Source organism: Elgaria multicarinata, chromosome 4 (assembly GCF_023053635.1).
Source record: "Elgaria multicarinata webbii isolate HBS135686 ecotype San Diego chromosome 4, rElgMul1.1.pri, whole genome shotgun sequence".
In the NCBI taxonomy this organism is placed as follows: Eukaryota; Metazoa; Chordata; class Lepidosauria; order Squamata; family Anguidae; genus Elgaria; species Elgaria multicarinata.
Genome location: NC_086174.1, coordinates 73,559,133 through 73,587,089, shown reverse-complemented (window position 1 = coordinate 73,587,089; position 27,957 = coordinate 73,559,133). Strand labels below are relative to the sequence as shown.

The following is a 27,957-nucleotide window of genomic DNA, read 5'->3' as shown; positions in this document are numbered from 1 at the left end:
ATATTACAGATGGAGGGCTGGGGAAATGCGGTTTCATTTCATCAGATGTGAAAATCCATTTCATCAGATGTGTAATGTCCACAAAGTGTAGGCCAGAATAAATACATTTGTTAGGCTTTAAGGTGCCACACTCTGTTGCGGCAACGGATAAACACGCTACCACTGTGAAAATGGGGAGGGGGGAGTGGTAATCCGGAAACTCCCTGAATTCATTTCAAGACACCGGGGGGAACGGGACTCTGGCCGCTTTCTTTTCTTGTATTTCCTAATTGTGTGCTTTGCCGGGGCAGCGCTGGGGATCGGTTTGATCAGGTATCAGATTCAGCGCCTGTTTTGCTGACTGTCACAGCGGCTGCGAATCCCAGTCTAGCCGTAATGTGTGCACACACGTGGTGTAGTCACTGGGTTATAACCACTGTTATTCCTACTTAGAGTAGACCTATTGAAATGAATGGGAGTTACAATGGATACAATCCACAGGATGGGAAGTACATGTGTCTCCTGGTATCTACATACATGTCTGTTGGGCTTGTTCCTTGCCAGCGAACTTCAGGACTTTGTAACGCTTCCCCCCCTCCCCCGAAACATGAGGCTCTTGCCTGTAAAATCAGCCAGAACTACGCTGCAAACGGACTTTTCACATTGTAGCATGTCACGGTTATATATAGCCAGAAACGAGAGCCAGTCACATGTCTCCGTTTAAAGGCACAGGCAATTCCCCCCAATCTCAGGCCCCCTCACCCTCCTCCGCCACCCCAAGAACTCAGCCTCCCACCCCGCCTTCATTTGGTCACCAAGAGGTTCTCTCCACCCCCCGTCCAACCCAAGCCCCTTTCTTCCGTGGACCGCGCCTGCGCTCACCGGCGGCCGCGGTAGCCCGGCAGCAGCCGTGCAGAATGTCGAGCGCGCGGGAGGGCGGGGGAGCGGTCCCTCCCTCCGGCGGACGCGCGTCGGCGGCGGCAGCAGCGGCAGCAGCAGCAGCAGCTGCGGGAGGGCAGGAGGAGGCGGCGCCTGTGTCGGCGCTGGAGGTTGTGTCCTTCCTGGGGAAACTACTGTGCGCAGTCGCGGCGCTGAAGGCGGCTCTCTACCTGCTCCGCAGAGTCTGTCTAGCGATGGCCTGGAAGTCAGGAGGCGCCAGTCACTCCGAGCTCATCCACAACCTCCGCAGTGAGTGTGTGTGTGCGCGCCGGGCACGGTGGAGAAGGAAGGGGGTGGGAGGGGGAGGAGGCAGAAGGAGGGGCCAGGGCGCCTGCTGTCCATTCAGGTTACACACACACACACACACACACACACACACACACTAATAGATACGTACACACATAACACACGCGCGCTAAGGAGTGACCGTTAGTGGTCGGCTCGGCTAGGCCCTCAGCGTCGCGCGCTGTGGTGGGAAGAAGCCAACTGTCACCGGGCGACCGCTTCAGAGCGAAGGGTGGGGGAGGAGGCGGACTTCCATCTCCATAAGGAAACAAGCGCGCGCACGGGGCCGTTGCGGAGAGGGGGAAGCGGTGGTTGCGGCCGCGAGGCGGGTGTGCCTTTTTTTATTTGCTGCGTGGAGAGCTTGTTTGAGGGCGGCAACCGCCGCTTATCCTGGACGGGGGCAGGGTGGGATCCCTGGGCTGTCCACGGGGCTTTGCTGGTGGGCCCGGCAGTGGTAGTAGCTGCCGCCGCAGCCTCCCGCTGTTTGGCTCCCAGCTGGGGTTTGTTCACACGCGTCGGAAGGCCGGGGAACGGGTGGGTGGGCGAAGGAAAGGCGGATAAACTCTGACCCTCAGCTTTGAGCCCTTCTTCCTCGGGTCTGCCAAGAAATCTTTCTTTAGACACGCACGTGCCGCAAAGCTACATAATTGTCGTTTTTCGCCCACGGACACTCAGATGTTGAATGAACGTCCGATTTTAAGCCCAAAGTTAAGATCCTAGTCCATGTGGTTACAATGGAGGGAAAATATTCTTAAAATGTCCCTTGGAGAGTGTGACAGCTGCTCCCCCTTCACTCTAGCAGCTCATCATTATGCAACTACCTAGTCTCTTGGGGTGATTCTCATCACTTCTGTTATGATGATCTTTTGTTTGCCTGGAAGACGCCACCCATACTAATGTCTACTGGAAACAAATGTGTACTTGCTGTGCACCTCCGATAATGTGGAAGCTGGGAGGAATGGGTAATGATGATATATTTTGTTTGAGTCTATGAACTTTCATATTGTACCAGGCTTTATTTATTGTTGTATTTATATCCCGCCTTTTTTCCTCCAATGAACCCAAGGCGGCATACACAATCCTCTCCATTTTATCCTCACAACAACCCTGTGAGGTAGGTTGGGCTGAGAGTCTGTAGGTTTCCATGGCTGAGTGGGGCCTAAAACCCAGATCTCCCGACTCCCAGCCCAACACTTTAGCCACTACACCACACTGGCAATCTTTCCTACCCTGATGCCCTCCAGATGTTTTGGATTTCAATTCCTATAAGCAGCCAGTATGGCAAATGGTCAGGAAAGCTGGGAGTTGTTGTCCAAAACATCTGGAAGGCATAAGATTGGGGAACGCTGTAGAGAGCCATTGTATTTTTTGCTCTGCACCTGTCTATCATAAACCTTGTTTGATTCGAAAAGTTGAAGATCATCTTCAATTTTCATTTTGAATAACTTGAGTTGATTCAATAAAAGTTATGATTTCTATTTTTTGGTTATTGCTTACGAAAACACTAAGGTCTATCATTAAATTATGTGGAATTGTTCAAAAGTCAACAGGACAAATAAATGTCAGATTTCAAAGTATCAAGCCAGCTAAGAATCTTGAGTTTCTATTCTTGTTTCATGAGGTCTTCTACACAGGTAAAGGAGAACCTGGCAGAAAAAGATGTGCCTGTTTATAGTTGAAAAATAAAAAATCCCGGTTGCCTCAGCTCCTCTTAGCAAAGCTGCTTTTTTCGTCTTACCACTAAGCAGTGGCTTTAGCATCCCTTTCGTCTTGTTTGTGAAAATACTGGGATGGATAGACATGTATACAAGCAATTTTAAGGGGTGTATGGTAGATGGGCTTTGAAGTGTTTTTTTTTTTAATATTGCATTCTAAAACTCAAATGGGTTGAGTTAGGATGATGGCAGGAGGGTCATATTACCAAGGAGGAGTATATTGTTGCTCAAACTTATAAGGATGTTGTCAGGAAGGCAAAAGCCTAGATTGCTATGTTAGGAGCAAGGAGCAAGAAGAAGATCAAGAAATAGGAAAGTCCACTGCTTTGGAAAGATGGTGAATTGTTTATAGGTGACAGAGAGAATGTGAAATTACTAGACTCCTATTTTCCTCAGTCTTCTCCCACAATGGGAGTTGTGTTTGACCTGGGACAAGTAGAACAAAGAAAATGTGGACAGATTTGCATACAAGAATAAGTAAGGACATGTTTAGAGTGCGCTTGAACTGAATTTAAGTCTCAAAGACCAGATGAACTACATCCCTGGGTGCTGAAGGAGCTTGTTTCAGAGCCACTGCCTGTAACCTTTAAGAACTGAAGAACAGGTGAGATACCAAAATACTGGAGACAGCTAAATGTCTCCATCTTCAAGAACGGGAAAGTCAGCCTTAATCTTGAACAGATTAAGCAATCAGTCTGTGAGCATCTAGAAAATAATGTATTGGGTGCTAGGAGTCAATGTAGGTTTGTCAGGAATAAGTCTTCCCAAACCAGCCTTATTTCCTTTTTTTGATCGTTTTACTAGTTTGGTAGATCATAGGAATGCTGTGGACATAGTATTTCTTGATTTCAGCAAAGCATTTGACAAAGTTTTCTGTGATATCCTTGTTGACAAGATGGTAAAATGTGGGTTGGGCAATACTACAATTAGATCACTGGTGGAGTTTCCAGGGATGCTGGTGGTGTCTATAGTTTTCACACCATTTTTGTGTTTTCTACATGTGTCTACTTGTGTGTGTTGTATGGCCTTCTGTGTTTTCTACTTGTATGGGCTGTGTACACATTGGATACAGCAGCTGTTCCACTGGTGTAGCAGTGGCGTATCCCTGGTCCTGATGTAATATGAATGTAGGATTGCTCTGTAACTGTCACCAAAAGATGTGAAGCAGTGATGACTATTTGTGAAAGAGGGACCATAGTTCAGTGTAGAGTACATTCTTTGCATGCAAAAGGTCCCAAGTTCAATTCCTGGCATCACCAGTTAAAAGGATGAGGTAGCAGGTGATGCCAAGGAACAGACTTAGACCTTGGAGCTTCCAATCAGAATAGACAATACCTGGGGATATGTGGTCAAACGGTCTAAGGCAGCTTTCATGATCCTAGGTGTTGCAAGCAGAGTGGTTAAAAATCAATGTTTTTAAAGAGATTTTTAAAACAACAACAATAGACTTTTAAAATTTAAATAGATTATAAATAAAATACTAAACTTCTTTCTAATTTAAAAATAACAGTTACAATTAAGCATCATCATAAATACACTAAATTTACACTTTTCATCTCATAAAAATGACTCTATCCAGCCTAACTACTAGCTCTTGCTTCTTGAAAATTCTGGGCTTTAGGGTTCTATTTCTCTAAGTCATATGTGCAAAGACATAAGATTGTTGTTCTGTGTGTATGTGTTAGTGGAGATATTTAAGATAGAAATCAATATAGAACGTTGAATAAAATTGGATTTTTAACAAATTAAATCATTTTTAAATGTGAATGCTAAGTTTCATTAAATAATAAATAGGTGAATGTTAAAACTGAATATCGGCATGCACTGTTAACCTCAAACTGTCATGGGTGCTGGTCATAGGAAAGACACATATGGGAATATTTTAAAGATGATGGGCTAGTTCATATGGGTTAATTTACCCATGATGAGCTGTAGCATGTGCCAGTCACCATTAGGAATATGTAAGTCCCTGCTGGGTGTTGTAATGGCTAGTCATGTCATTTGAACTTGGGTGCAGAGGGGTTATTTGAGGAATCAAGGACCCTCACATAATCCTAAAACAGGCCTTCGGTTCTGTGAAGGTTGTTTAATTCTTAAATAATCCCTGTCTTCCGGGTTCAGAAAACACAAGCCATGGCAACACCTGACGGGGCTTTCAGATTCATAATGGTAGAAGGCATGTGCTGCAGTGCCCTGAAGGTTAATTTACCCATTTGGGGCTGTCATGTCAACAGAACCAGGTAATTTCCTCTGTAGGTAGAAAAAGGAAAGCATGCAAAATCTATACAGTGAGACGAAGAGATGCAGAGAGCCTGCTTGTAAGAATGAAACAGTGTAAATTCTACTTAGTTGTAAGTTAACACGGTTTAGTGGTCAGATTTATACCATTGTTCAGGAATTATATGAAAAAGATTCAATGGGAAACTCAATTAAATCAGTGTTTTAAAAACATTTTTTTCCTTGCTGATTTAAATAAGTAATTTAAATAGTCTTGATTTAAATTAGCTTTCCCTGGTTACAATGTATTTATTTCTTGAGGCAATCTTTGATTAGTCTTAAGTATAGCGTGGAACATGGTCCAAGAACCAAATATTGTTGAAACTTGTATGTTGCTGTATTTCCAAGATAAGATACATACAATTATTTTGTTTAGTTGTAAATATGTTTTTGAAGGCAATATGCTGTTGCAGCTGTACATTGTACAGCTAGTACAGCTAGTACTAGTACAGTGTGGTTCTTAATTCTAGTTTCACATGACTTCCTCATTGTGATGTTATAATGACCTGGTTTGTACATAACAAGAAGCCACCATGGGTGAATTCCCCTGTCGGGTTTCTTGTGGAACCTGTCGCCATTTTGAATATTCAAGCTGCGGTGGGACATATCATAGCTTGTTGTTGCAACTGAACCCGGTGAAGGTGAGTTGTTAGCTGGTTAACAAACCACCCACAACCCTATACAAGCCCATGGGTTTGGGGTGGCTTGTCAAGCACCCCAACAATCCACCCTGATCGGGCTCACACACAACAACAAGCTATGACATGCCCCATCATTGTTCAAATATTCAGAATGTCATCCACCTCCACAATGAGAAGCCATGATGGCTTCTTGTTACATGCAAACTGGGCCACTATGATAAAGTCTTTGGTTAGAATTCACATGCCTTATTTCTAGACTTCCCCCAACCTTGTGCCCTCCAAGTGTTTTGAACTACAACTCCCAGCATTCCTGACCAGTAGCCAAGCTTGATGAGACTGATGGGAGTTGAAGTCATGCAACTGGAGTGCACCAGGTTGGGGAAGGCTACTCTATTTTAAAAGTGAGATGTTCTTCGGAATGGTGAACTGAAGAAGTTAAGATAGATTGATGTAGGCTGGATTCACCAGGCTTTATATAACTCAAAAAGCTGCACTGCTCTATTTTTCGCTGCAGCCAAGAACAAGTATAATACTGTTCTGTAGTAGACCTCATCCTTCTTGAATTTGTAGCTTCAGTGTGCTATGTGCTTCGCTGCTTCTGTCAAAGCACAATTTAGGAAATGTGCTACGTAAACTTAGCAGAAAAGGTTTAATCCAGAAGCTGAGTCAGTCACAGGCCAAGGTACCAGCGGAGGAATTTGTCCGAAGGAGGTTGGAATAGGGAATGTAAGGGAATAGCAACAGAAAAGTCAAGGAAACGGAAGAAAGGAGACTCAAACAGGTAAGTCCAGAATTTTCTGGGAGGAAAATCTTGCTCCTTTTTCTCTAACCACAGATGAGAGCAAGGGAGGCAGGCAAAGGCTACCTCAAGGCTTACTTCAGCTGGACTATTTCCCTCCCCAACCTGTGCCATCTACTACCACCTGTCCTATGGAAAATATCCTGATGACTCCTTACTTTTTTGATAGGGCTTGTGATTTTATTAATGAATGTTGATGTTACTTGTAAGCTGCCTTGGAGGGATTTGTATGGGTTCAGTTCCTGACTGATCCTGACAATGGATTGCAAAATTAGTTTGAGGTGATATGGATTTCTTGACTTTTATATTTTTTCCTGATAAACTAATGTGGAAATAATGGATTTGGTTGCTGCAATTTGAATGTTCAAGTGCCATGCACAGATTTCATTTGTCTAAAAATGCCCTCCTCCTTATACTGACTTACATTCAAACTACATTTGATATAGCTAATATACAAGTTTACACTTTAGTGTTACATGTAGTGCATAACATATTACTTTCGATATAATATTATTGTAGAATAACATCACTGTTTATTTTGACTAAGAATCTCCTTTCTTTCAGAAAATGGAATAATCAAATCAGATAAAGTATTTGAAGTTATGCTTGCAACAGACCGTAGCCACTATGCAAAATGCAACCCATATATGGATTCTCCTCAATCAATAGGTATGAGCCTATGTATCCAACATCTTTAATTATATAAAAGCTTTATTTTCCTGAAGACTTCAAGTTCATTCACTGTAATATGGTAAGCTTCTGCACAGAATGCAAAAAAATATATATTCATGGACAGAAAAAGTGAAGCTAAAATTATCAGGGTTGGAGCATCCTATGTGGAAAGGCTAATGTTGGGGGGTGGAGGCTTTGTAGTTTAGAAAAAAAGAAAACTAAGGAGGAATGTGATGGAAATTTGTAGAAGTATTAATGTGGTGGGGATAGAGCAATTTTTCTCCCATAGCTTTAGAACTCAGTCACCCAATAAAATTAATTGGCAAGTAAGTTCAGAGTAGACAGGCAGAAGTATGTCACACAACAGATAATTAATTTGTGGAATTCATTGCTAACAGAACTGGAGATGACCACTAGCTTAGATGGCTTTTAAAAAGGGATAAATAAATTTATGGAGGATAGACCTATCAGTGGCTCTTAGCTGTGATAACTAAATGGAGCTTCTATGCTTATAGGCAGTATATCTGTCAGATATTGGGGACATACATCAGAGCAGGTTATTTCCTTCATGCCTTGTTTGTGGTTTTCAAATGAGCCATTTGCCAGCCACTGTTGGAAACAAGATGCTGGCCTGGAAAGATGTTTGTTCTGATCTAGCAAGGCTATCAGGTTTTTTATGAATATATAGTGAGAAAGAGAAACTTCTGACTCTCGATTTCAACTGCACTAGAGAAGATGGAATCGGCCACTGCAGTCCATATCCATGTAATCTCAAGGAGTATTCTGTGGGCTCTCTCCTTACTTGGTGTGTACACAGTTACATAGAGAACATGTTTTAAAAACTGTACAGCTAACCATTAGCTTCTGAACACAATCTAAGGTGGTTCTGTTCATATATAGTGTTATTTATTTATCAGATTAATAGCTTTTTCATCATTTAGATTTTCAAGCTGCTTACAGTCTCAGCAGTGGTGGGCTTCTACCCTTTCCTAAAACAAAGGAATGAACTCACTCATTATGGGCTTCTCTAAACTAGTGATTTATAGCATGCTCATGACTGGCCACTCAAAGAAGTTTGTGGGTCGATTAGATGATGTAATCAATAGCCAGGATATCTCCTGTGGTTTTCCCTGGTAATTCCATGTTTTAAAAACGCAGAGATAATTCACTGTCTAATTTATGATAGATAGATTTATTCCACCATTAGATGGTGTTGTTTCATTGAAAAGAATAGGCTGCAATAGTATTCCCTTTTCAATTCAAAAAGGGAATACTATTGAATGCGTAAAGATCTGAGACCTGGTAAAGGTGTGGGTTTTTTTAAAAAAATATAGAGACACCCTATGTCTTATATTTACTCAAATTCTAGCTATTTTGTCCTTGGCAGAGGGTCAAAGAGCACTGCCAGACCCCTCCCCCAGACCAAATTCAGGAGCAGAACAATGTCTGGGGTAGGATAACCTCTGCCACACTGTTCTTCCCATAGACAACTGGCCTTGGACTTCGCCCTGCCTAGTTCAGGGAATGCCTTTCCTCATATGAGGCCTCCTGCCACTGAGATCTGTGATGGAGGGTCCACTACAAATTTCATTGATCTTTCTTAAATCAATGATAGCATGAATTAGGGCTTTCTCTCATGGATCCCCATGTTTATGGAATGGCTACCCTGAAGAAGCTTGCCAGAGCCAGATTCTTCAGTTTTATAGAAAGTCACAATGTTTTTGATCACATGGTTGTTAGATGATGGTATCATGAATTTTTATGCTCTTTACTATTATCTGTAGATTTTTCCCTGGATAGATATGAAAGCAATTTAAACCACATACATACTAACACAGTCTACAGGGATTTTCTGTAGTGAAGAGTATGACCTCTGCTTTACATTTCCTCTTAATTATTGTATTGAGATGGTTTTTAAAGTGACATTTTTATTGTTTTTTGAAATTTAGAATTCTTTTGTACTGACTGTTTGTTTTAACCCACTAATTGAGTGTAATGGGAAAGCAATTGTGTGGAAAAACAAACTATTTTCATTTGTGTGAACTAGCCCTCAAACTGTATATTTGTGTGTGTATACAGTGCTTCATGTATGTTCTCATACTGAACATGTGAGAAGATTTGTGATAGCATGTGGGTTTTCAGCAAAAAAATTGCCTCCACAGCAATGTCTTTGTACCTGGGAGAGGCCATTCTTAAAACTGTGTAGCAGATAATGGGCTCCATCACACCCGCAATTTATCGCACACTCCCCATGCCTGGTATGCAGTTTTGCAGTCCGATACCCACATGACCTTGTCCATGTCCTGCACTCATTTCGGCTCTTATACTCCATGTTTCATTTCTTTTTGGAGTGCAGGAATCTGGATTTTCCTTCCCTGTAAAATAAAGGCTCTCCTCCCTCTTGTGTATTTCTGTGGTTGCGTTCTATCCACCATCTCATTCTTTGTTGGGGGCATGTTAGCAAGGGCAATCTTCCTAACAAAAGAGGAGGGCAGTGCAATTCTCCACTCAACTGTGAAGGAGGAGGGAGAGAGGTCCCATTTAACTCTATGTTCTTACTCCTGAGTAGGCATGACCAGGGGTACATTTTCACCTTAAAAGAAATGTGAAAAATGCACCTTCCTTGCCCACAGCTTCCTCATTTTAAAAGATCAAAAGATCAAAATTGGCACAATGATAGCTCTTAAGTAGAGTTTTCAGCATGCCAAGTTTGAATGAGATCAGTCTATCCCTTGATTTTTTAGGATTTTAAAATCCCCCCCCCCTTAAACCCTTTTCCTGGTAGTCCGCAAGTGCAAAGGATCGATCCTTTGATCATGCTAAGCTGTGCATTTTCAAGTTTATAAAATAGCGATCTGCTGTTCCCTTACTCAAGGGTAAATCCCATTGATTTCAACTGCATTTACATCCAATTCATACTAAAACCCCATTTTAGTAAATCTGTCTCTGTTCAATGGGGTTTACTCAAAGGTAAGCATACATTGGATTTTAGTATGAATTGGATATAAATGCAGTTGGAATCAATGGGATTTACACAACTTTGCAACCCTCTCCACTCCAAAACCTCTAGGCAGGGTGAGGGGAATAGGTGTAGCCTAGGCAACAGGGAATAACCAGGAAAGTACGTAAGAGAGAGACGGTTTTCCTGAAGTGAGTTCAGTAACAAGAGAAGTTACTTCTAGGAAAAAGCAGTGCAATACCAGGAGTGCCCCATGTCGATTCTTGGGAGGGCGAGGTGTCCAACTACCACCAACCAATGTACTGTAGGGGGAGGTACAAAGGAGATCTGAGAGTGCATCTCAATGGGACAACAGCGATACGCTGGTGTGCAGGAGAGGAGAGGTGTAAAGATTAATGAAACTTAAAAGGACAGAGGTGTAAGTGTGCATGCTTTTATATGCTATGGAAATGAAGGTGGATAATTTGAGGGCAAACCAGGGCAAATGTGTAGGTGTGATGGAGCTCATATAAAAGGGAAGAATGACAACAATTAAATGTTAACAGCCAGAAGTGAAATACGACATTAAGACTGCAGTATGTACAGTTAATTTAGTAAGTTTCACTGAACTCAGTGGGACTTCTTTTGAGCAAACTTGCATAGGATTTGGCTGCTAATTATTTTCTCAGTAAATATGCTTACTCTTGGTCTAATTTTTCTTAAGAAAGAAAAGAATTAGCACATGTAGTTACTGATCTTATAAAACAGTGGTTCCACTGCCCCCTTGGGGGTGGTGGGATTGCATAGGGGGACGTTAAGAGGCAAGGGGGCAGCAGGGGGGCGCTAAGAGGCAAAGGGGCGGCAGGGGGGCGCCCGAGGTGGTCTTTTCCAAGAAGCACCTCTCCAGAAGGTCTTAAAACGCAGGGACATTTTTATGGGAGAACGTAGTTTGGTCCCAAGCCATATAGGGGGAAGAATCCACACATGTATTAATACCGTTTAAGAAGAGTCCTTTTAATGGTGAATTGAAATGTTTCAAAAGCACCAAAACGCTAATGAAGAGACATATTTTGCTTGGTGTGCCCCGCCATGCTGGCTGCAAAACAGAGACGTTTGCTCTCTTTTCCCTCCCTCCCTCGGCAAGCCTGCGGTGGGTGCTTCAGATTTTGAATAAATATTCAATTAATTGTTACTGTTTTGAATTTTATTGGTATTATCTTCCTTAATGGGTCGTTGAAAACGGCTATTCTGAATAATGATTTTTCTAGTGTAGGGTAGGGGGCACTGGGCATGAGTTTGTGTAACCGAGGGGGCGATTACCTGAAAAAGTTTGGGAACCACTGTTATAAAATATATGCAACTTCTAGTAGTCACTGTACAAACATGCATGTTGATCTGCATATAAAAAGGCTCTATCAAAACAAGTTATGGATTACATTGGGGCTGTTTGCATGACATGACAGCCCACCTTGGGTTATTTAACCCACAGTGAGGCTTCAGTGCATATGGTTCCATTTTGAATATATAATCCTTGCTTATGGGGTGCCATGTTGTGCAAACCCAGCAAGCGTGGGTCTTAACGCTAGCATAACCCATGGTCTGTTTTAGTCGTGTGAACTCACCAGGTTCGCATGGCATGAAACTCCTGAGCAGGGGCTGAATGAGCTAATTGTGAAGATTGTTAAATATACAATTATACATCTAGTCTGTTGAACTCAGTTGAATACAAAATGAGATGAAATGAGAGTGACAGGCCTGGAAATAATATTATGTAATATTTAGGACTAGAGATACTAGTGAGTTGCATCATTGCTGTCTAGCAGAGGAATAGTATTTTCCCTTTCATGTTAGATTATTGATAATTATGATTTAATGTATTTCCTACTTTTCATTTCTGTGATCTTTGTTTGCTTTTTATAACATGATTACTGTTCTGGGAAAAATCGTTAGATATAGCACTTTAGGCATGATTTCTGGTTCGTGTGTGTGTGTGTGTGTATGCTAGCAAGAGGTGCTAGTTTAAATATTTGATAATTGAGTTATGTTACTCAGATATTTTTTCCCCTTGGCTTACAGGATTTCAAGCAACTATCAGTGCTCCACATATGGTAAGTATTAGGTTTATATACTGAATGCCAGCCTTCTTTGTCAACTAAACTAGCTTTTCTTCATATAGCATTCTTTAGTATTGGAGATGTGGATATTGCCATTGCAAGAATTGCAGGATTTCAGGAGAACAAGGAAATCTCTGCATTTCTACTACAGGAAACTCTACTATACACAGGGAAATCTTGTTAGTGCTTGCATTTTAGCACAAGGTACCAAAACATAGTTTGTTGAGGTGCATTGCATTAACACAAGCCTTTTTCTCTGCTGTTGACACATTTACTCAGTGATTTATTTCAGAGAATATAGATTATCTTCTAATCCATCATAATTCTGTATTTTCACCATTGTCCTCTTCTGCCCCCAAGTGCTACTTTATTGTTGTTAAAACATCAAAGGGTGATTCTAGGCTAGGCTTTTATTGCACTGAATTGTCTTCCACTTTCAACCATCCTTTGTTTTCCTATCACATCTTCAGTCTTTTTTATTTCCACAAAAACCCATTAAGTAAGAAAAGATGCAGTAACTTTACAGTGTCTTTTGATTGGTAGCAGATTTATTGAGGCATAAGCCTTGTATACTAGAGTCCACTTTTGATTATTCTAATTCACAAAAACATATGCTGCAATAAATCTGGTAGGGTTCTTCCAGATAAGGCTTTTATTCATTTCATTGTCCTGCCTCATTCACATAATTTTAGGGGTGGGGGGAGCAGTCCAATCATTATCATCTTCAGTTTGTAGCTTTCCCATGTTTTCCTGTTGCTTCTTCCATCTTTTTTCTTACCACAGAAAATCCTGTAAGGAGAAATAGACAGAATGACTGTACAATGCCTTCTGGTTGAGAGCGTTTGGAGCCCCCTGTCTAGAAGCATCCTAGGTCTTTACAGTGTCATAAGACTTCATTTTTGCTGCGAGAGATTAGCACAACTTTTTCTTTCAGTGTCACTTGACTAGCACTGTTATCTAACTTTGTTTGGAGGCATGATTTCCCCCCCCCCCATAAGGTTGGTGACAGTGCAGGTGGGGGAATAGGTGACAGAAATACACCACCATTTCCTTCACTATGTCATCCTATTCCCCCACCTGCACGTGGTTCTCTGATATTAGCAAGATATGGGGAAACCTGGGGTGCTTCTTGGGACGCTATCAGTCAGAAGCTATTATGCAGCTATTCTGTCTTTTTTTCTGTGGTGAGGATAAAGCCAGAAGTGGTGAGAAAATGGGATGGTTACAAATAGAAGACAATGATATCTGGAAACATTCCATGAACAAGGCAGGCAATTGGACAATAAAAGCCTTGTCTAGAAGCAACCCTTGTCAATTTCCCCTATTTTTTTTTTAAAATAAATATTATTACTTTGCGCATCAAGAAGGTTTACGCATATACCTTCTTGAAGGAAAAAGTGCCCATTTGAAGATGGGGTAACCCAAAATATCCCAAGGGGCTTAAGAAAAATAGGGGGGCAAGGCAAATGGATGGAGGAGATTATGGTGATGATGAAAAGAGGGAGAAAAAACAGGAGCTAAAAACAAATAAGAGGGATGTAAGTCTGGGTAAAAGTGCTGCTGCGTCTCAGGATGGGTAGGGTGGTGTGTGTGTGCAGATGAATTGCAGGGTAGCTCCCAAGGGCTTCCACTTCCTGTTCATCACAAAGTTCCATTTGCAAGCTCTTCTGGCTGCTCAACAAATCTGAAGCATCCCTTTCTTCCTCTTTGCTGTTATTGCTGTTATTATAGCAATAGTGTTACATTGAAAAGTTGCTTGGGTAAGGTGGTAACTTCCTATACTGTTTTTGTTGCTACTGCTTCTGCAAGGTTATTTTGCAAGTACTGAGTTGAGAAATGAAAAGGAGTAGCCTTTTTCCTCTAAAGAAATTTTTCTCTTTTTCACCCCACTCAAACTCTCTTGATTGGATAATATCAAGATGCCAGTGAATTTTTCTGCTATTCAAAATAATAGCTTTGCTACCTTTAAGTGAGGGAAGATGAGAAAAAATGGGACTGGGGGCTGTCTTACAAAGATGACAACCAAATTTGGTAAACAAGTAGAGACCAGACGATTCATAATTTATGGACAAAGGACTAATATAATGCTCAACAACAAAAAGGCTTTTTGTTGTCTGGGGCCACAGCTAGACCTAAGGTTTATCCTGGGATCATCCAGGGTTCACCCCTGCCTGAGCACTGGATCCCCTGTGTGTCACCTAGATGAACAGGTTTGACCCCTGGACAATCCAGGGATAAACCTTAGGTCTAGCTATGGCCTTGGAAGCACCAGTGAGTTAATTTGATTAAGTTGGACCTGCAACTCAGTATTGCAATGTATCCTCACCCCAACAGGAGTGCTCCTTTTCAGAGCTTCACACTGCCTGGAACAGGAGTCCTGTAGTACTCTTCGGGCTTCTTGGGGGTCAAGAGTTTCAAGAGTGGGGAAGGAGTAAGAGAAACTTTCCCCTGCTATGCCATATAGTGCTAAAAAACTGTTTGCCCCAAACCTGAGCGTTTAATATCTATCTATTGGAAATGCAATTTTGGAGAATTGAAAGGGTTGGGGAGTGGGAGGAGAAATACACTTTCCCTCTCTTCTCCTGTATACTATATGGGGCTGGGATTTTTTTTAAACCTCAGGGCACACATCGACCCTACTCTAACCCCCCTCCACCAGTCAGGATACTTACTATACATTCTTGGGGGCTTGAGAAGGTCAATTTCCTTTTTCTCCCCCTACCCTCTGTTTCCTATTGGGTTTTCAACATTCTGTGTCAGTTGTTCTCTATCACAATTGCTGACTTAAGGTCCTTTAGACCAGTAATAGGCAGCTTGGAACACCCCCCCAAAAGCTTTGGCTTGCAAGTCCAGTCAACCTAGCCAGCATAGACAGTGGCGAAGGATGGGGGGAGCTGTAGGTCAAAACATCTGGATGGTCACAAGTCACACACCCCTGCTTTAAAGCTCTATCCGATAAGCATTTTACTGCACGCTTGTTACTGGGCACTCACAGATTGCTCACATGATATTGTCTGCCTCTCACGCGTCTTCTGCCTCTTCTGGCCTTCCTTGCACCTCAACCAGCCCCCCAGGAAAAGTCCAGTTGCTGCTGTCTCCTGCCGGACTGAATGGGCCTTGTTACTTCCTGTTTTCAGGAAGAGACGACAGAGAAGCGACGGGAGCTGTGCATTTCTACCTAGATGTGATGGGGCTATTAGACCCCATTTCCCCCGCTGTAAGCTCAGTTTCCTTCAGCATGCTGTAAGCTTACAGGTTTTTGTCAGGTAGCTTTTGGAGGACTTTTTTCCCTTTTAATTGACATGTCTGTATTCATAGCATGATCCTCTGAACTGATGTAGGGAACAGGGAACTCTAAAATCAGATTTGGTGGGTGACTTTGGTTGTGTGTTTTTTAAAGCTGTTAGTTATTGACAGTTGAAAACCTGAATTTTATCTGTGTGACTTGAAACTTTAGTCCCTGAACTATGGAATTGTTTGAGGTTTACAGTAACTTGCTTAAGTTTAAGCACTGGATTCTCTATGGTATTTTTGAATGAATTATATAGCTTGAAATCTTCAGAAAAAAGAACTTACACTGGGCCAAACCAACTAAGATACTAACACCTTTCCCTTTTTTCTTTTGACAAGCATGCATATGCTCTAGAACTCCTATACGAACAGTTACATGAAGGAGCCAAAGCCCTTGATGTAGGATCTGGAAGTGGTATTCTTACTGCATGTTTCGCGCGGATGGTGAGACAACGATTTTTAGCCTCTGTATCAACTTCTTAGTCAACTGTAATAGTTACAAAATGTTTACAATCCTACTATTAAATGAAATTAAATGGAAAAAAACAAGTTTTTGTATTTAATGTAATTTAATAGTAGGATTGAATCTTTTGAAGAAAGAACATCCACTGAAATAGTAGGGAAACACTAACTGACATATGCCCTAAAGTAGGATTTCTTAAAACCTTGTTCTTAAAACCTTGTTATCTTACTGAATGCATATTTTTAAGCTTGAAAGCAAGTAGGGTGCTGCCCAGGACCTAATACGAGACGTAAATATTGTTGAATCAATTGATAACAGTGACCACAGTGCTATCAGATTCAATATATACTTAAGTGGGAAATTGCCCAGGAAATCCAACACATTCACACTTGACTTCAAAAGAGGAAACTTCTCTAAAATGAGGGAACTAGTGAAAAGAAAGTTGAAAGGGGGAATCAAGAGGGTTAAATCCTTGAAAAATGCATGGAGCTTACTCAAAAGCACAATAATAGAAGCTCAACTAAAATATATTCCACAGGTTAGGAAAGGTAGCACCAAGTCCAAGGGGTCACCAGCATGGCTAACAAGAGGTGTCAAAGAAGCCATTGTAGAAAAGAGGGCTTCCTTCATAAAATGGAAGTCTTGCCCAAGTGAGGAAAATAAAAGGGAGCACAAGCTTGCACAAAGGCAATGCAAGCAAACAATAAGAGATGCAAAAACACATTTTGAAGAGCACATTGCTAATAATATCAAGGCCATCAGCTAGGGAAACCAGGAAAGCAGGAAACCAGCTAGGGAAGCAGTTGGACCATTGGATGACAATAGAGTTAAGAGAGTACTAAAGAAGGACAGGGAAATTGCAGAGAAGCTGAATGAATTCTTTGCATAGGTGTTCATTGCATGGGATACAGGACAGATGCCTCTGCTTGAACTGATGTTTTCAGGAAGGGAATCTGGAACTGAGGCAATGGTATCCATCCTAGATTTCTCAAAGACCTCAAATATGAAATTGCTGACCTCACAATTGCTGACTAGAACACTAGTACTTTACAGGTTGCATTGTATTGCATTTCCAAAGCTGCTAGAAATGATAAAACAGAAATAAAGTTCTGTGTCTGACAAAATAAGCAGCCATTCATGCACTTCATATTAAAACTGTTAACATGTGCCACTGGTTTGAAGTCTTAAGTTATTCATATGCTCTAGGTATGTTAATTAAACATATTTGTATGAAACCAACATGCTACTGAAAAATATATTATGAACAAGAGAAACCCAAAAGTATTTATGACAAAAATCTTAATATAATAGAAGTAGCCTAAGTGCCAAACAGGCTCTGAAGCATAACAGGTATGCTGAAACTGGAGTTTGGCATATATAAGAGAAATGGATAGGCAAATGGTAGGAGCTGTTGTGTTAGGGATTCTTTCATCTCCTGTAACCTTTGCTTATAACTTTAATTTAAAAGTATAGTGAAAGAACTCAGTACATAAATCATGTATACTGCACCAAAACAAACCTGGTTTATTGTTTTAGGTTGGCTCCAAAGGACAAGTTGTAGGAATTGATCATATTAAAGAACTAGTAGATGACTCAATAAATAATGTCAAAAAGGATGATCCTCTATTGCTGACTTCAGGAAGAGTGAAACTGATTGGTAAGTACTAGAGTATATGAACAATAAAAATAGATATAGGAATATGCTTCTGCAAGGTATAGGAATAAGCTTTAATTTTTTCATGGTATGTTTTTGGAATAAGGTTTACACCCAACTCACAGGAGAGTCTATTATTAACTATCCATTTCAGTGTAACTTGATATGCTTAGGTTTGCCATATTTTACATGCGACTGTGCTTAGTGACCAAATCATAGGATCTGGTGTAAGGATTTTAATGTTGGCATGACGCTCTACATGAGGTTGCCTTTGAACCCAGTTCAGAAGCTGCAGCGTGTGCAAAATGTGGCAGCTAGGTTGATAGCAGGGAACATAAGTTCTGAACATATAACATTGATTCTAGCCTGCTTGCACTGTCTATCTGTATGCTTCCAAGCACAATTCAAGATGCTAGTTTTGACCTATAAAGCCTTATGCACCTTGGGGCTGCAGTACCTGATAGAGCACCTCTCCTGGTATCAACCTACCCATATACTACACTCATCATCTGAGGCCTTCCTCCAAGTGCCTCCTCCGAGGGAGACTTGGGCCATAGCTAGACCTAAGGTTTATCCCTGGATCGTCCAGGGGTCAAACCTGTTCATCTAGGTGACACACAGGGGATCCAATGCCCAGGGGATCCCAGGATAAACCTTAGGTCTAGCTGTGGCCTTGGAGGATAGCAACAAGGGACAGGGCCTTCTCGGTGGTGAACCTCTGATTATGGGCTCTTCCAAATGAGGCCTGCCTGGTGCTAACATTGTCATCTTTTTGGCACCCTTTTAAGCCTCTCTTCTACTCCCAGACATTTGACAACATATAAGGTTTTTAATGGCTCCTAGAATTTACTGTTGATTGTTTAAAATTGCTTTTTTTTGTATGTTAGTTTTATATTAAGTTATTTTATTGTAATTTTAGTGTTTTAATCTTTGTAAAGATTAAATCTTTGGCTATTGGGCACTATAGAAATGCAAAAAATGAAATGATAAGTATAAACCTAATTCTACTGTAAAGGTGCTTCCTATTTATAGCACCGCCAAACAGAGTACCTGATCTTCCAAGGGGAGTGCAGCCTCACCCAGAACAGGTTAAGGAGCACTGTCCAAGTCAGAAGAGGCACCTACCTACAGTGCATCCATCTCCTCACAATTGGGCTTCAGTTCATTGGCCTTTTGTACATTTCATTACCAAGCCAAGACCAGTTCAGCACTACTACTGCCACACAGGAATCAGATGGAAAGGAGAAGTAGAGAAGAGTATTATCAGTATATTGGTAACACTGCATTCCAAAATCTTTGGATGACCTAACTCAGTAGTTTCATATAGATCAGGGTGGGGAACCTGTGGTCCTCCAGATGTTGGACTATGACTCCCATCTTCCCTGACCATTGACTATGCTGGCTGGAGCTGATGGGAGTTGGAGTCCAACAGGTCCCCCATCCCTGTTGTAAATACTTAAAATCAGAAGGACAAAGTAGAATCCTATGGTATTCTGAAGTAGAGCAGAGCAGTAGCCTTCCAATTTCACATTAGGAACTGACTGTCCAAGTTGCAACTGATCCACTAAAACAGGGTCCCAGATTCCTAGCCCAGGTAGCCTATCGAGATAGATACTGTGGTTGATGATATTGAAAGCTGCAGACAGGTCCAGGAGAATAAGCAAGGTTGCAGTTGCGCTGTCCTTCACCCAGTGTAGGTCATCTACCAGAATAATCAAGTCAGTTTTATTGCCAAAACCAGGCCTGAAACCCAGCTGAAATCAATCTAGATAATGAGGCACTCATGGCAGCAAATCTTGTGTTAATTAAGCCATAATTTGTGGGGATGTGCCGCGTGCATGAGCTGTTTCCAGTTTGAATTAACAATCTACAAATATCCCATTTGTAGGTTGTTAGCATGATGGCTGAATCTGGATACAGAGTTAACTCAACAACAACCCATGGGTTAACTTTGTGTTGTTTAACCCATAAACAACCAAGAATAACTGGGTTCAGATGTCCTGCTAGCAATCTAGGATCAAGGCATTTGTAGGTTGTTTTTTTTCAAACTGAAAATGGCTTGCACGCTGTACACATGCCTGCAAATCTTGGGTTAATTAACCACAATTTCAATCATGACACCCAAGAAATAAACAGACCTGGAGTGTCACCCAAGAGTTAAACAACCCTGGAGTTAAACAGCCACCACCTGCTTGAGCACTTTGCTGAAGAAGGGGATAGTGGTAAACCACCAATAATTATGATTCTTCAGGCCCATGGAGGGTTTTCCAGGAGCAGTCCCACAACAAAGGGCATCTGGGACCACTTCAAAAAGTTAATATCTACAAGATCCAGCTGGTCAGTCCTTCCATTCTTGGTGTTATGAGCCAAATGGCAAAGCATACATGGCAGAGCATACAAGTAGCTGGTTATACTTGTCCAGGAATTGTATTCACATCATCTTAAAATAGAACATTAGTTAAATTCAGTGATGCACTTTTCTTTAGGTCTAGTTCTTTTGAACCCAGCCCATTCATTCCCAGTAGAAATTCCAGTCAGGTATTAGCACTGTGGGGTGCTAATTTTAGCTACTTCAAATTTTCAATTTCAGCTGTTTTTACACATTCCACATAAATTTACAACAATAAGTTCGCTGCTTTGAATTAACCTGCTATAATATTTTGAAGCCAGCTATTCCTTGTCCTTTTTTCTTGTAGTGGGGGATGGAAGAATGGGAAATCTGGACGAAGCTCCATATGATGCTATTCATGTAGGAGCTGCTGCACCAGTTGTGCCACAAGCAGTAAGTGATTTATATTTGTAGTACATATTATTTGCTGGCAAGCTGCTTCTTTAAATGATAAATTCTTATTAACTAAAACATTGCAACTTTAGAACTACTTGGTTTGGTAAGTGATGTTGCTTAGTATTGAATTTGGGGGTTATAGTGGTTTGGAAATAAAAGAAAAAGTTTTTATAGTACAAGCTCATCAAAACCTTATGAATTTTGGCTAGGCTCATAAATAAGATAGAACTATTCCAATTTATCCCCTTCACTTCCCATTTTCCTGTTTCCAAAACTTACCACCATGAATGTGAATGGGAGTGCAGAAAAGGAGGACTATTCCTCTAGTTTCATTAGGTGTGAAAACACATCCCATCAAGATGTTCCTAGCTCAGTTATTTGAGAACTATAATTTCCAAGGCCTTACTAAGGATCATATATTGCATGGCTGTTTGTTTTGTCCATTATACAAGGTACACTGAACATTTGCTGTAAAGAACTAACAGGTGTTTTTTTAAAAATTATAGCTTATAGATCAATTAAAGCCTGGAGGAAGATTAATATTACCTGTTGGCCCTGCTGGAGGAAACCAGATGCTGGAACAGTACGATAAGCTAGAAGATGGCAGTGTCAAAATGAAACCTCTGATGGGAGTGATATACGTGCCTTTAACAGATAAGGAGAAGCAGTGGTCCAGGTGGAAGTGATTTTCTGTTCGACTTTCTTCTTCCACATACTTACATATACAAGGTGAAAGGGTCTTGATTCTTAAGAGGGTAGCTTGCCAAGGCTGCATTTGCTGTCCCTTCTTTCTGTTTGACTCTATCACTGGAAGCAACGCCTTGCGATTTTACATCACCATGCATGAGTTTTTACGTGTGTCACATTAAATGCTGAAAAAATAACATTGCATGGATTGCACTTTATTTCATTGCAATTTATTACTTCTTGATGTTCTGTAGTGTTAGCTAAAACTATAACCTCCATTTTGAGACTATATATTGCCTAAACATAAAGGTCTTACTTCTATAGATTTGAAAAGGCATGCATAATATGGAAGGTGAAATACTTCTGCAGGCTGTATTTCACATCACTAATTGGTTTAATCAGTCACTACTGTAGGAGTTCAGGAAATAGAAATGTATTTTGCAGTTATCAAAAATGAAACATTGTTTAGAAACCTTTTAGAGGAGGCAACATAATTGCTTATATATTAAAATCTTAATTGTCCAAGTTTAAGACAAGTACATTATACTCAGTCAAAAGCAGCCCATGACAAATTCTTTGTATTTGTAATTTTCTAAATATTGGACTTGTTATAAAATTTGTCATAGTTGATCAGGCTGTTCTTCCTGTTCAACTAGCCACCAGATTACAGCAATTCTAAATGACTATTTTTCAGATTTGTGAAAGTTTGTTGGTTGCTCAGTAGTTCAGGACAGAAATAACTGAGTAGCCAGCACTAAAAGCATGCCAGTCATTTTAGCATGCAAATGAGTAACCAAGCAGTCCCATTTTATTGCTTGGATGGAAATGCTTGTGTATTGGTTTCATTGACAAGACAGCACACATGCACACCAAACTCTAGAAAGGTTTAGCTGTTTAACTTTGGATTTCTAACATTAAAATGGTAGAAATGTCTTTACAAAACCAAACATTAATTTTACTCACTTGCTTTCTGTTGAAGGCCCACTGTATTTTGGGAGCAGCATTGAGCTACCATGTACAATACAAACAATCTCATGTGTTTATTACAGCCTGCCAAAAACCGGCACACAAAGCTGTTTCCGATTCAGAGACCTAAATTCTGTTGGGGAAGTTAATTTTTTCCCCCTGATGTTATTACATAAAACTATATTAATGTCTTATTGATGAGTACTTGGCCTTTGTCCCATGCTCTCAAATGAAATTCAGTGCAGACTCTTAACTTATTAAAACTAGAAAAAAATAGCAATCACCTAGTTGCCTCTGGTAAGTTAATAGTTCCCTCTAGCTGAGTGTATACTTCACAATTGTCACCATAATTGTTCCTAAGTTGGCAGTAGATACACAGCTCTTATAGGCTCTGTGTGTGCCAGTTAGCCTTAAAACGCTACTGATAACAGACATATGGTCCTGTCATACTTCTTTCTATTTTGGGAAGATTGTATGTCTGATTATATCCTCATGGCTGATCCTGGGCAGGAAAAGGCACTTTGAAAATATCCTACTATGATCTGGGACAATATCTACTGATGACGGCCATAGCATGAAGAGAGAAGAGTGGAAAGAGATAACAATGCTGGAGTAATTATTTGGGAGGCTAATCTTATGCATGTTCTCTAATCTCTTTACAGAGAAAATGATTACTTTTTATTATGGCTATGTACTTTAAAAAATGGTGGATTGAGGGAATGTGGTGTACTATATCATATAATAGAAAGATCTCATTTTCATAAAAATCTCATTATTGAGCTAAAAGAAATTCAGCTTAGGTAAAAGTCTGCCCATTATTTGAGGACTAATTCAAGGTCCCGATAAAATTTCAGTTTGAAATGTTTCTAGATATTCAGAGTGCTACATTTTCATAGCCAGCTTAAGATGGTTAAATCATGAAAGTGTTGCAACATTCATTAATAAAGATATTGCTTAAAGGTTTTAGAAACATCAGAGCAGCAAGAAGAAGATCTAGTTTACAAAAATCTTAGTTTGTATTCCTGGGAAACCAAGCTAACAGCCAGTGTAGTGAAGAAAATGGACAGCTGTAATGCAGAAAGGAAGTATATGGCTATTTCCTTGGTAAGCTGGTCAGTAGATTTTATGCTTACATTTCAGTGAGTCTCCAGTAGTAGTATTCCTGCCTGTAGGGGTCAAGCCATGTCTAGCTGCTTGAACACTAGACACTTTGCTGTGAGAGAAAGTACATTTGGGCTAATTCACAAAACTGCTTTTTCTTCCCATGCCATAATTCAGCCTTCTCCAACCTGGTGCCCTCCAGATGTTTTGGAATGCAACCCCTACATCCCAAGCCAGCGTGATCCATGGTAAGAAATGCTGGGAGTTGCAGTCCAAAACATCTGGAGGGCACCAGGTTAGGGAAGGGTCTCATAATTTCTGCAACACTGTTTTGATGATTCATAGCTTTCACCACAGGGTGACTGCAAAGTCAGCCCAGGTAAACATCAGGCATCAAAATATTTCAGAATGAGCTCACAAACTAAATTGCATCTATTTACCAGACCATAATGTAAAACTTTAAATATTTTGATTGATCCACAACAAATAGTATTATAAGGAACTATGAGAAAATGGCCATAGCTAGACCTAAGGTTTATCTCTGGATCGTCCAGGGGTCAAACCTGTTCATCTAGGTGATACACAGGGGATCCAGTGCTCAGGCAGGGGCGAACCCTGGATGATCCCAGGATAAACCTTAGGTCTAGCTGTGGCCAATGTTATGCTTGTATTTTTCTGTTTCTAAAAAAGGAGTAAGACTTTGGTTTGCAAAGCAAAGTTTCTAATGTATACACGAGTAGCAACCCCACAAAAATTCAAGCCTCCAGAAGACCATGACCACAAGTCATAATCCCACCTCAATGGTCCTGGCTGCTATTAATTTGCCATACTTTACATTCCCAACCATTATGTTGTTTTTTCTGTGATAGTGTGTCCCCTTCTTACGCTCTCCTCGTCTTTCCCTAACTCCTTTCCACTTTGCCTTAGAATCTGTATAGTTTCCACATATTGAGGGGAGACATATTGAGGGGAGGCACTCTTCAAATACTTAAAAGGTTGTCACACAGAGGAGGGCCAGGATCTCTTCTTGATCATCCCAGAGTGCAGGACACAGAATAATGGGCTCAAGTTACAGGAAGCCAGATTCCGGCTGGACATCAGGAAAACTTTGACTGTTAGAGCAGTACGGCAATGGAACCAGTTACCTAGGGAGGTTGTGGGCTCTCCCACACTAGAGGCATTCAAGAGGCAGCTGGACAACCATCAGTCAGGTATGCTTTAGGGTGGATTCCTGCATTGAGCAGGGGGTTGGACTCAATGGCCTTATAGGCTCCTTCCAACTCTACTATTTTATGATTCCACATATCCCACAATTTGGGACTTTCTCTTCGTGATCTCCATAGCTGTTCTCTGATTCAGGCGTGGACAACTTGTGGGCTTGCAGATGTTTTGGCTTATGATTTTCATAATTCATCATTGGTTATGCTGGTTAAGACTGATGGGAGTTGTAGATCAAAACATCTTGGAGGGCTAAAATTATCCACCCCTGTTCTAATCTTGCTCAGGTTTTTATTGCATCTCCATAACCATGTATATTTGGCAGGGATATCTATTCCCCTATTTACTGCATGGGATTCAATGCACATATACTGTAGAATAAATGTAATTTCTACTGCTTTATGTTGGAATTGTGATTAACAGACCATCTGAAGGATTCCCTAATAATTGGAATGTTACTAATGTTGAAAATCTTCAGACATGTCTGCAGAGTGGGTTTGTGTGGGTTCCCCCCCAAAATTGTTTTTAGATTCTGTTCATTTGATCCTCTCAAACCATAAACTAGGGGTTGAGCAACTTGTGGAACTTTAGGCATTTTGGTGTACAATTTCTATCATCCCTTACTTTCGACTATGCTGGCTACAGTTGATGGGAGTTGTAGGGAAAACATCTAGAGCAGCCCAAGTTGCCCTTCCCTGACAGAGTGCATTTTAGTACAGCATGTGCTGGTTCATTTGGTTATCGACTTGGAAGACAGTGAGAATCCAACTGGTTGAGTAAGCATATGGCAAGGAAGCACAAATTCAGCATCATGCAGTAATCTTCCAGTTTTCCACTTCAGTGCAGATATGCCTTTTAGAATCAAGTTATGCATGCTGCTATTCCATACTAGACTGCTACAAATGTAAGTGCTTTTGGATTTGCATACTTTGTGGTTGTAAGCATATTCTGTGTGCTGATTGGTTCAGTGGGTTGATTTAGCATGTTATACGTTGGAGCCAAAAATTATATGGGTACACAACTTTTGAATCGATATCCTAAATATACTTTATTAAAGTAAATGCAGTAGTTGACAGAGTGCCAGTAGTACAAGATCAAGCACAGTGGCCCTAGCTAGACCTACCCGTTTAGCAGGACGGAGGGGTGAAGATCTCGCAATATTTTTAAGATCTCAAATATTTTCTCTGTTCACACGTGGCACGCAATGACCACAGGGGGAGAAGTGTCGCGCCCGCCATTTTGTTTTTCTTAACGGGGAAGAAGCGCATGAGTGCTCGTGCGCAAAAGGTAAGTTTTTTAAAAAAAAATCCCCACTCACCCCACCTCCAATGGGCGCAGTGCTCCTGAGGAGGTATGCACCCTGTGCGCGGGTCCCAGCTCCTCGTGAGCAACTGCGAGGAACCGGGACAAACCCGATGCTCGGCCACACATTCTGTGGTGTCGGGCTCAGCCCGGGACTGTGGAAAAAATGGGCTCAAAGGGTAGGGCGAGATCCCGGGGCAAGGGAGGGATCATCCCTCCCTGATCCCAGGATCCCCTGTGCATCATGTGAATGCACAGGGACAATCCCAGGGATCGCCCCTGGATTTTGCCCCGTCTAGCTAAGGCCAGTATTTCTGGCACTAGTATATCTCCTTTTACTGTTACTACACATTAGAAAGATATTTGAATACTGTGGATGGCTGATTGTTACTGCTAGAAGAGAAGCTACATACATCTAGTCAGTCTGAATCTTTGCCCTTGGTTTCAATAGAGATATTATTTTAGTTCTGGTCTGATACATTAAAACCTGGTGAAGAAACTGCTCTGCAAAACTAGCGGTTATTTTATCATTTGCAGGCCTACTGCTTTGAAGTTCTGTCATTCTTTCTGTTTTGTGGATAGTAAGCTAGAGCTAAGGCAAAGTGACTTTTCAAAACCACTTGGTGAGTTTATGACTTGAACAGAAATCCTTGGTTCTGAGCCCACCATTTTATTTGGGGCCAATGAGTGAAAATTTGCCCCAGACAGCCTATCCTGTTTTGCCAAAGAAACAAAAACAGTGTTAGGAGACAATGAAAAGCATCAGGGGTGGTAGTTGCTTAACCCTTGCTTGCTTGCTTCTTTTCTTTTCCAAGTCAGTTCCTGGCTGTGCCCTACTCTGCACAAGGGTTTCCACACTTTTTATGCATAGTTTGGGCCACAGTGGCCTCCACTTTTATGGTCAGTAGACGCCTTACAAGAGGGAGATCCTGTTACTGACACTATAAAGTTAATTTTGAAATCAGGTTTCACATTTTGCAGCCTTTCATGCAGAAACCAAGAGTAATTGGACCATAATCTCAAAAGAATCTACAGTAGATGATCTACAGAGAGCTTAAGGCATTCACTACTTCAGATAAAAAGGTAGCCATGTAACCTTTTAGTTAATAGCATTTTGCCTGGCATTTCATTGCAACACATGTAGTAATGGATCGGGATTCATCTGTCATGGAAGGATCATATTTTGCTCTGGTTTATGCGGCACTATTAATTTGATGCTGTCCCTCCTTTTGGAAAATGCTGTAATTTTGCTGCAGTATCGGAGTGAATTTAATTTTAAGGCGTAAATGTTAAGACTAGACTTGTAATTGTTGTTTTTCTTTTCTTCAGGGATGAAATGTAAAAGCTGTGTCATCTGACCCAAATATAGTGTTAACAGTGGACTGCTCATCTCCAGTTCTTCAAAGCTTTTTCAGAACCAACAGCATTGCAGCTTGTTTTGGACTTTGTTACACTGTTATCAGCATGGAAAAGTGTGGTATTTTTTATTTTGTAGAGGTTTAATGCAAGTTTGATAATGAACTGATGGAAAGTTTAAAATTGGGCAAATGTTTCTTTTCATCAGGCCCTTATTTTCACCTGTATAAGGAAGTGAAATATGTCTGCAGAAATGCAGATATATCTGCAATTTGTTACCTTTTATTTTGGATTGGGAAACTTTGAACACTTATGTCAGCTCCAGTGTTCATCCATCAAACTGCTTATCTGCACTTTCTGACACTACATGCACACTATAAGATTCTTTGTGTTCAGCTGTCTTCTAGATGCTACTAAAATGAGATGAAGTTCTTCAAAGCTATCAACGTGGTGTCATAGACTAGCATGTAGTATATACAATCAGCTTCTTTCTTCCCTTTTAAAAATCTGACATGTATATAAACTTCAAGACATCAGAAGTAACAGCTCTTATTGTACATACTGCTGTTCAGGATGGACATAACTGACATAGTTCACACAATCACACACACTTACCTTGTAGAATGACATAGAGATTCATAGTTCAATATTGTTTCTAGCTGACTTGCAAACTTGATGTACCTGAACTTAATATAACAAATACTGTGTAAGCTATGTCCTAATCATTGAACAGTTTATGCAGTGCTGCTTTGCCAAATAAAATTAAAATCAAAAA

General features: G+C 40.9%; 1 protein-coding gene across 2 annotated transcripts; it reads left to right on the top strand.

The window, feature by feature from the left end:
- The first annotated feature begins 896 nt into the window (after positions 1-896).
- On the top strand, positions 897-27,957 carry PCMT1 (protein-L-isoaspartate (D-aspartate) O-methyltransferase). Of its 2 annotated transcripts, XM_063124556.1 has the most exons (8): positions 897-1,167; positions 7,200-7,304; positions 12,322-12,353; positions 15,990-16,094; positions 17,650-17,770; positions 20,464-20,549; positions 21,059-21,281; positions 27,156-27,957. In XM_063124556.1, the coding sequence occupies exons 1-7, from the start codon at positions 897-899 to the stop codon at positions 21,236-21,238; spliced, it is 900 nt and encodes a 299-aa protein (XP_062980626.1). In that variant the 3' UTR covers positions 21,239-21,281; positions 27,156-27,957. The 2 variants fall into 2 exon arrangements, with proteins under 2 accessions (XP_062980626.1, XP_062980627.1); XM_063124557.1 differs by lacking the exon at positions 21,059-21,281 and having other exon boundaries at positions 1,015-1,167.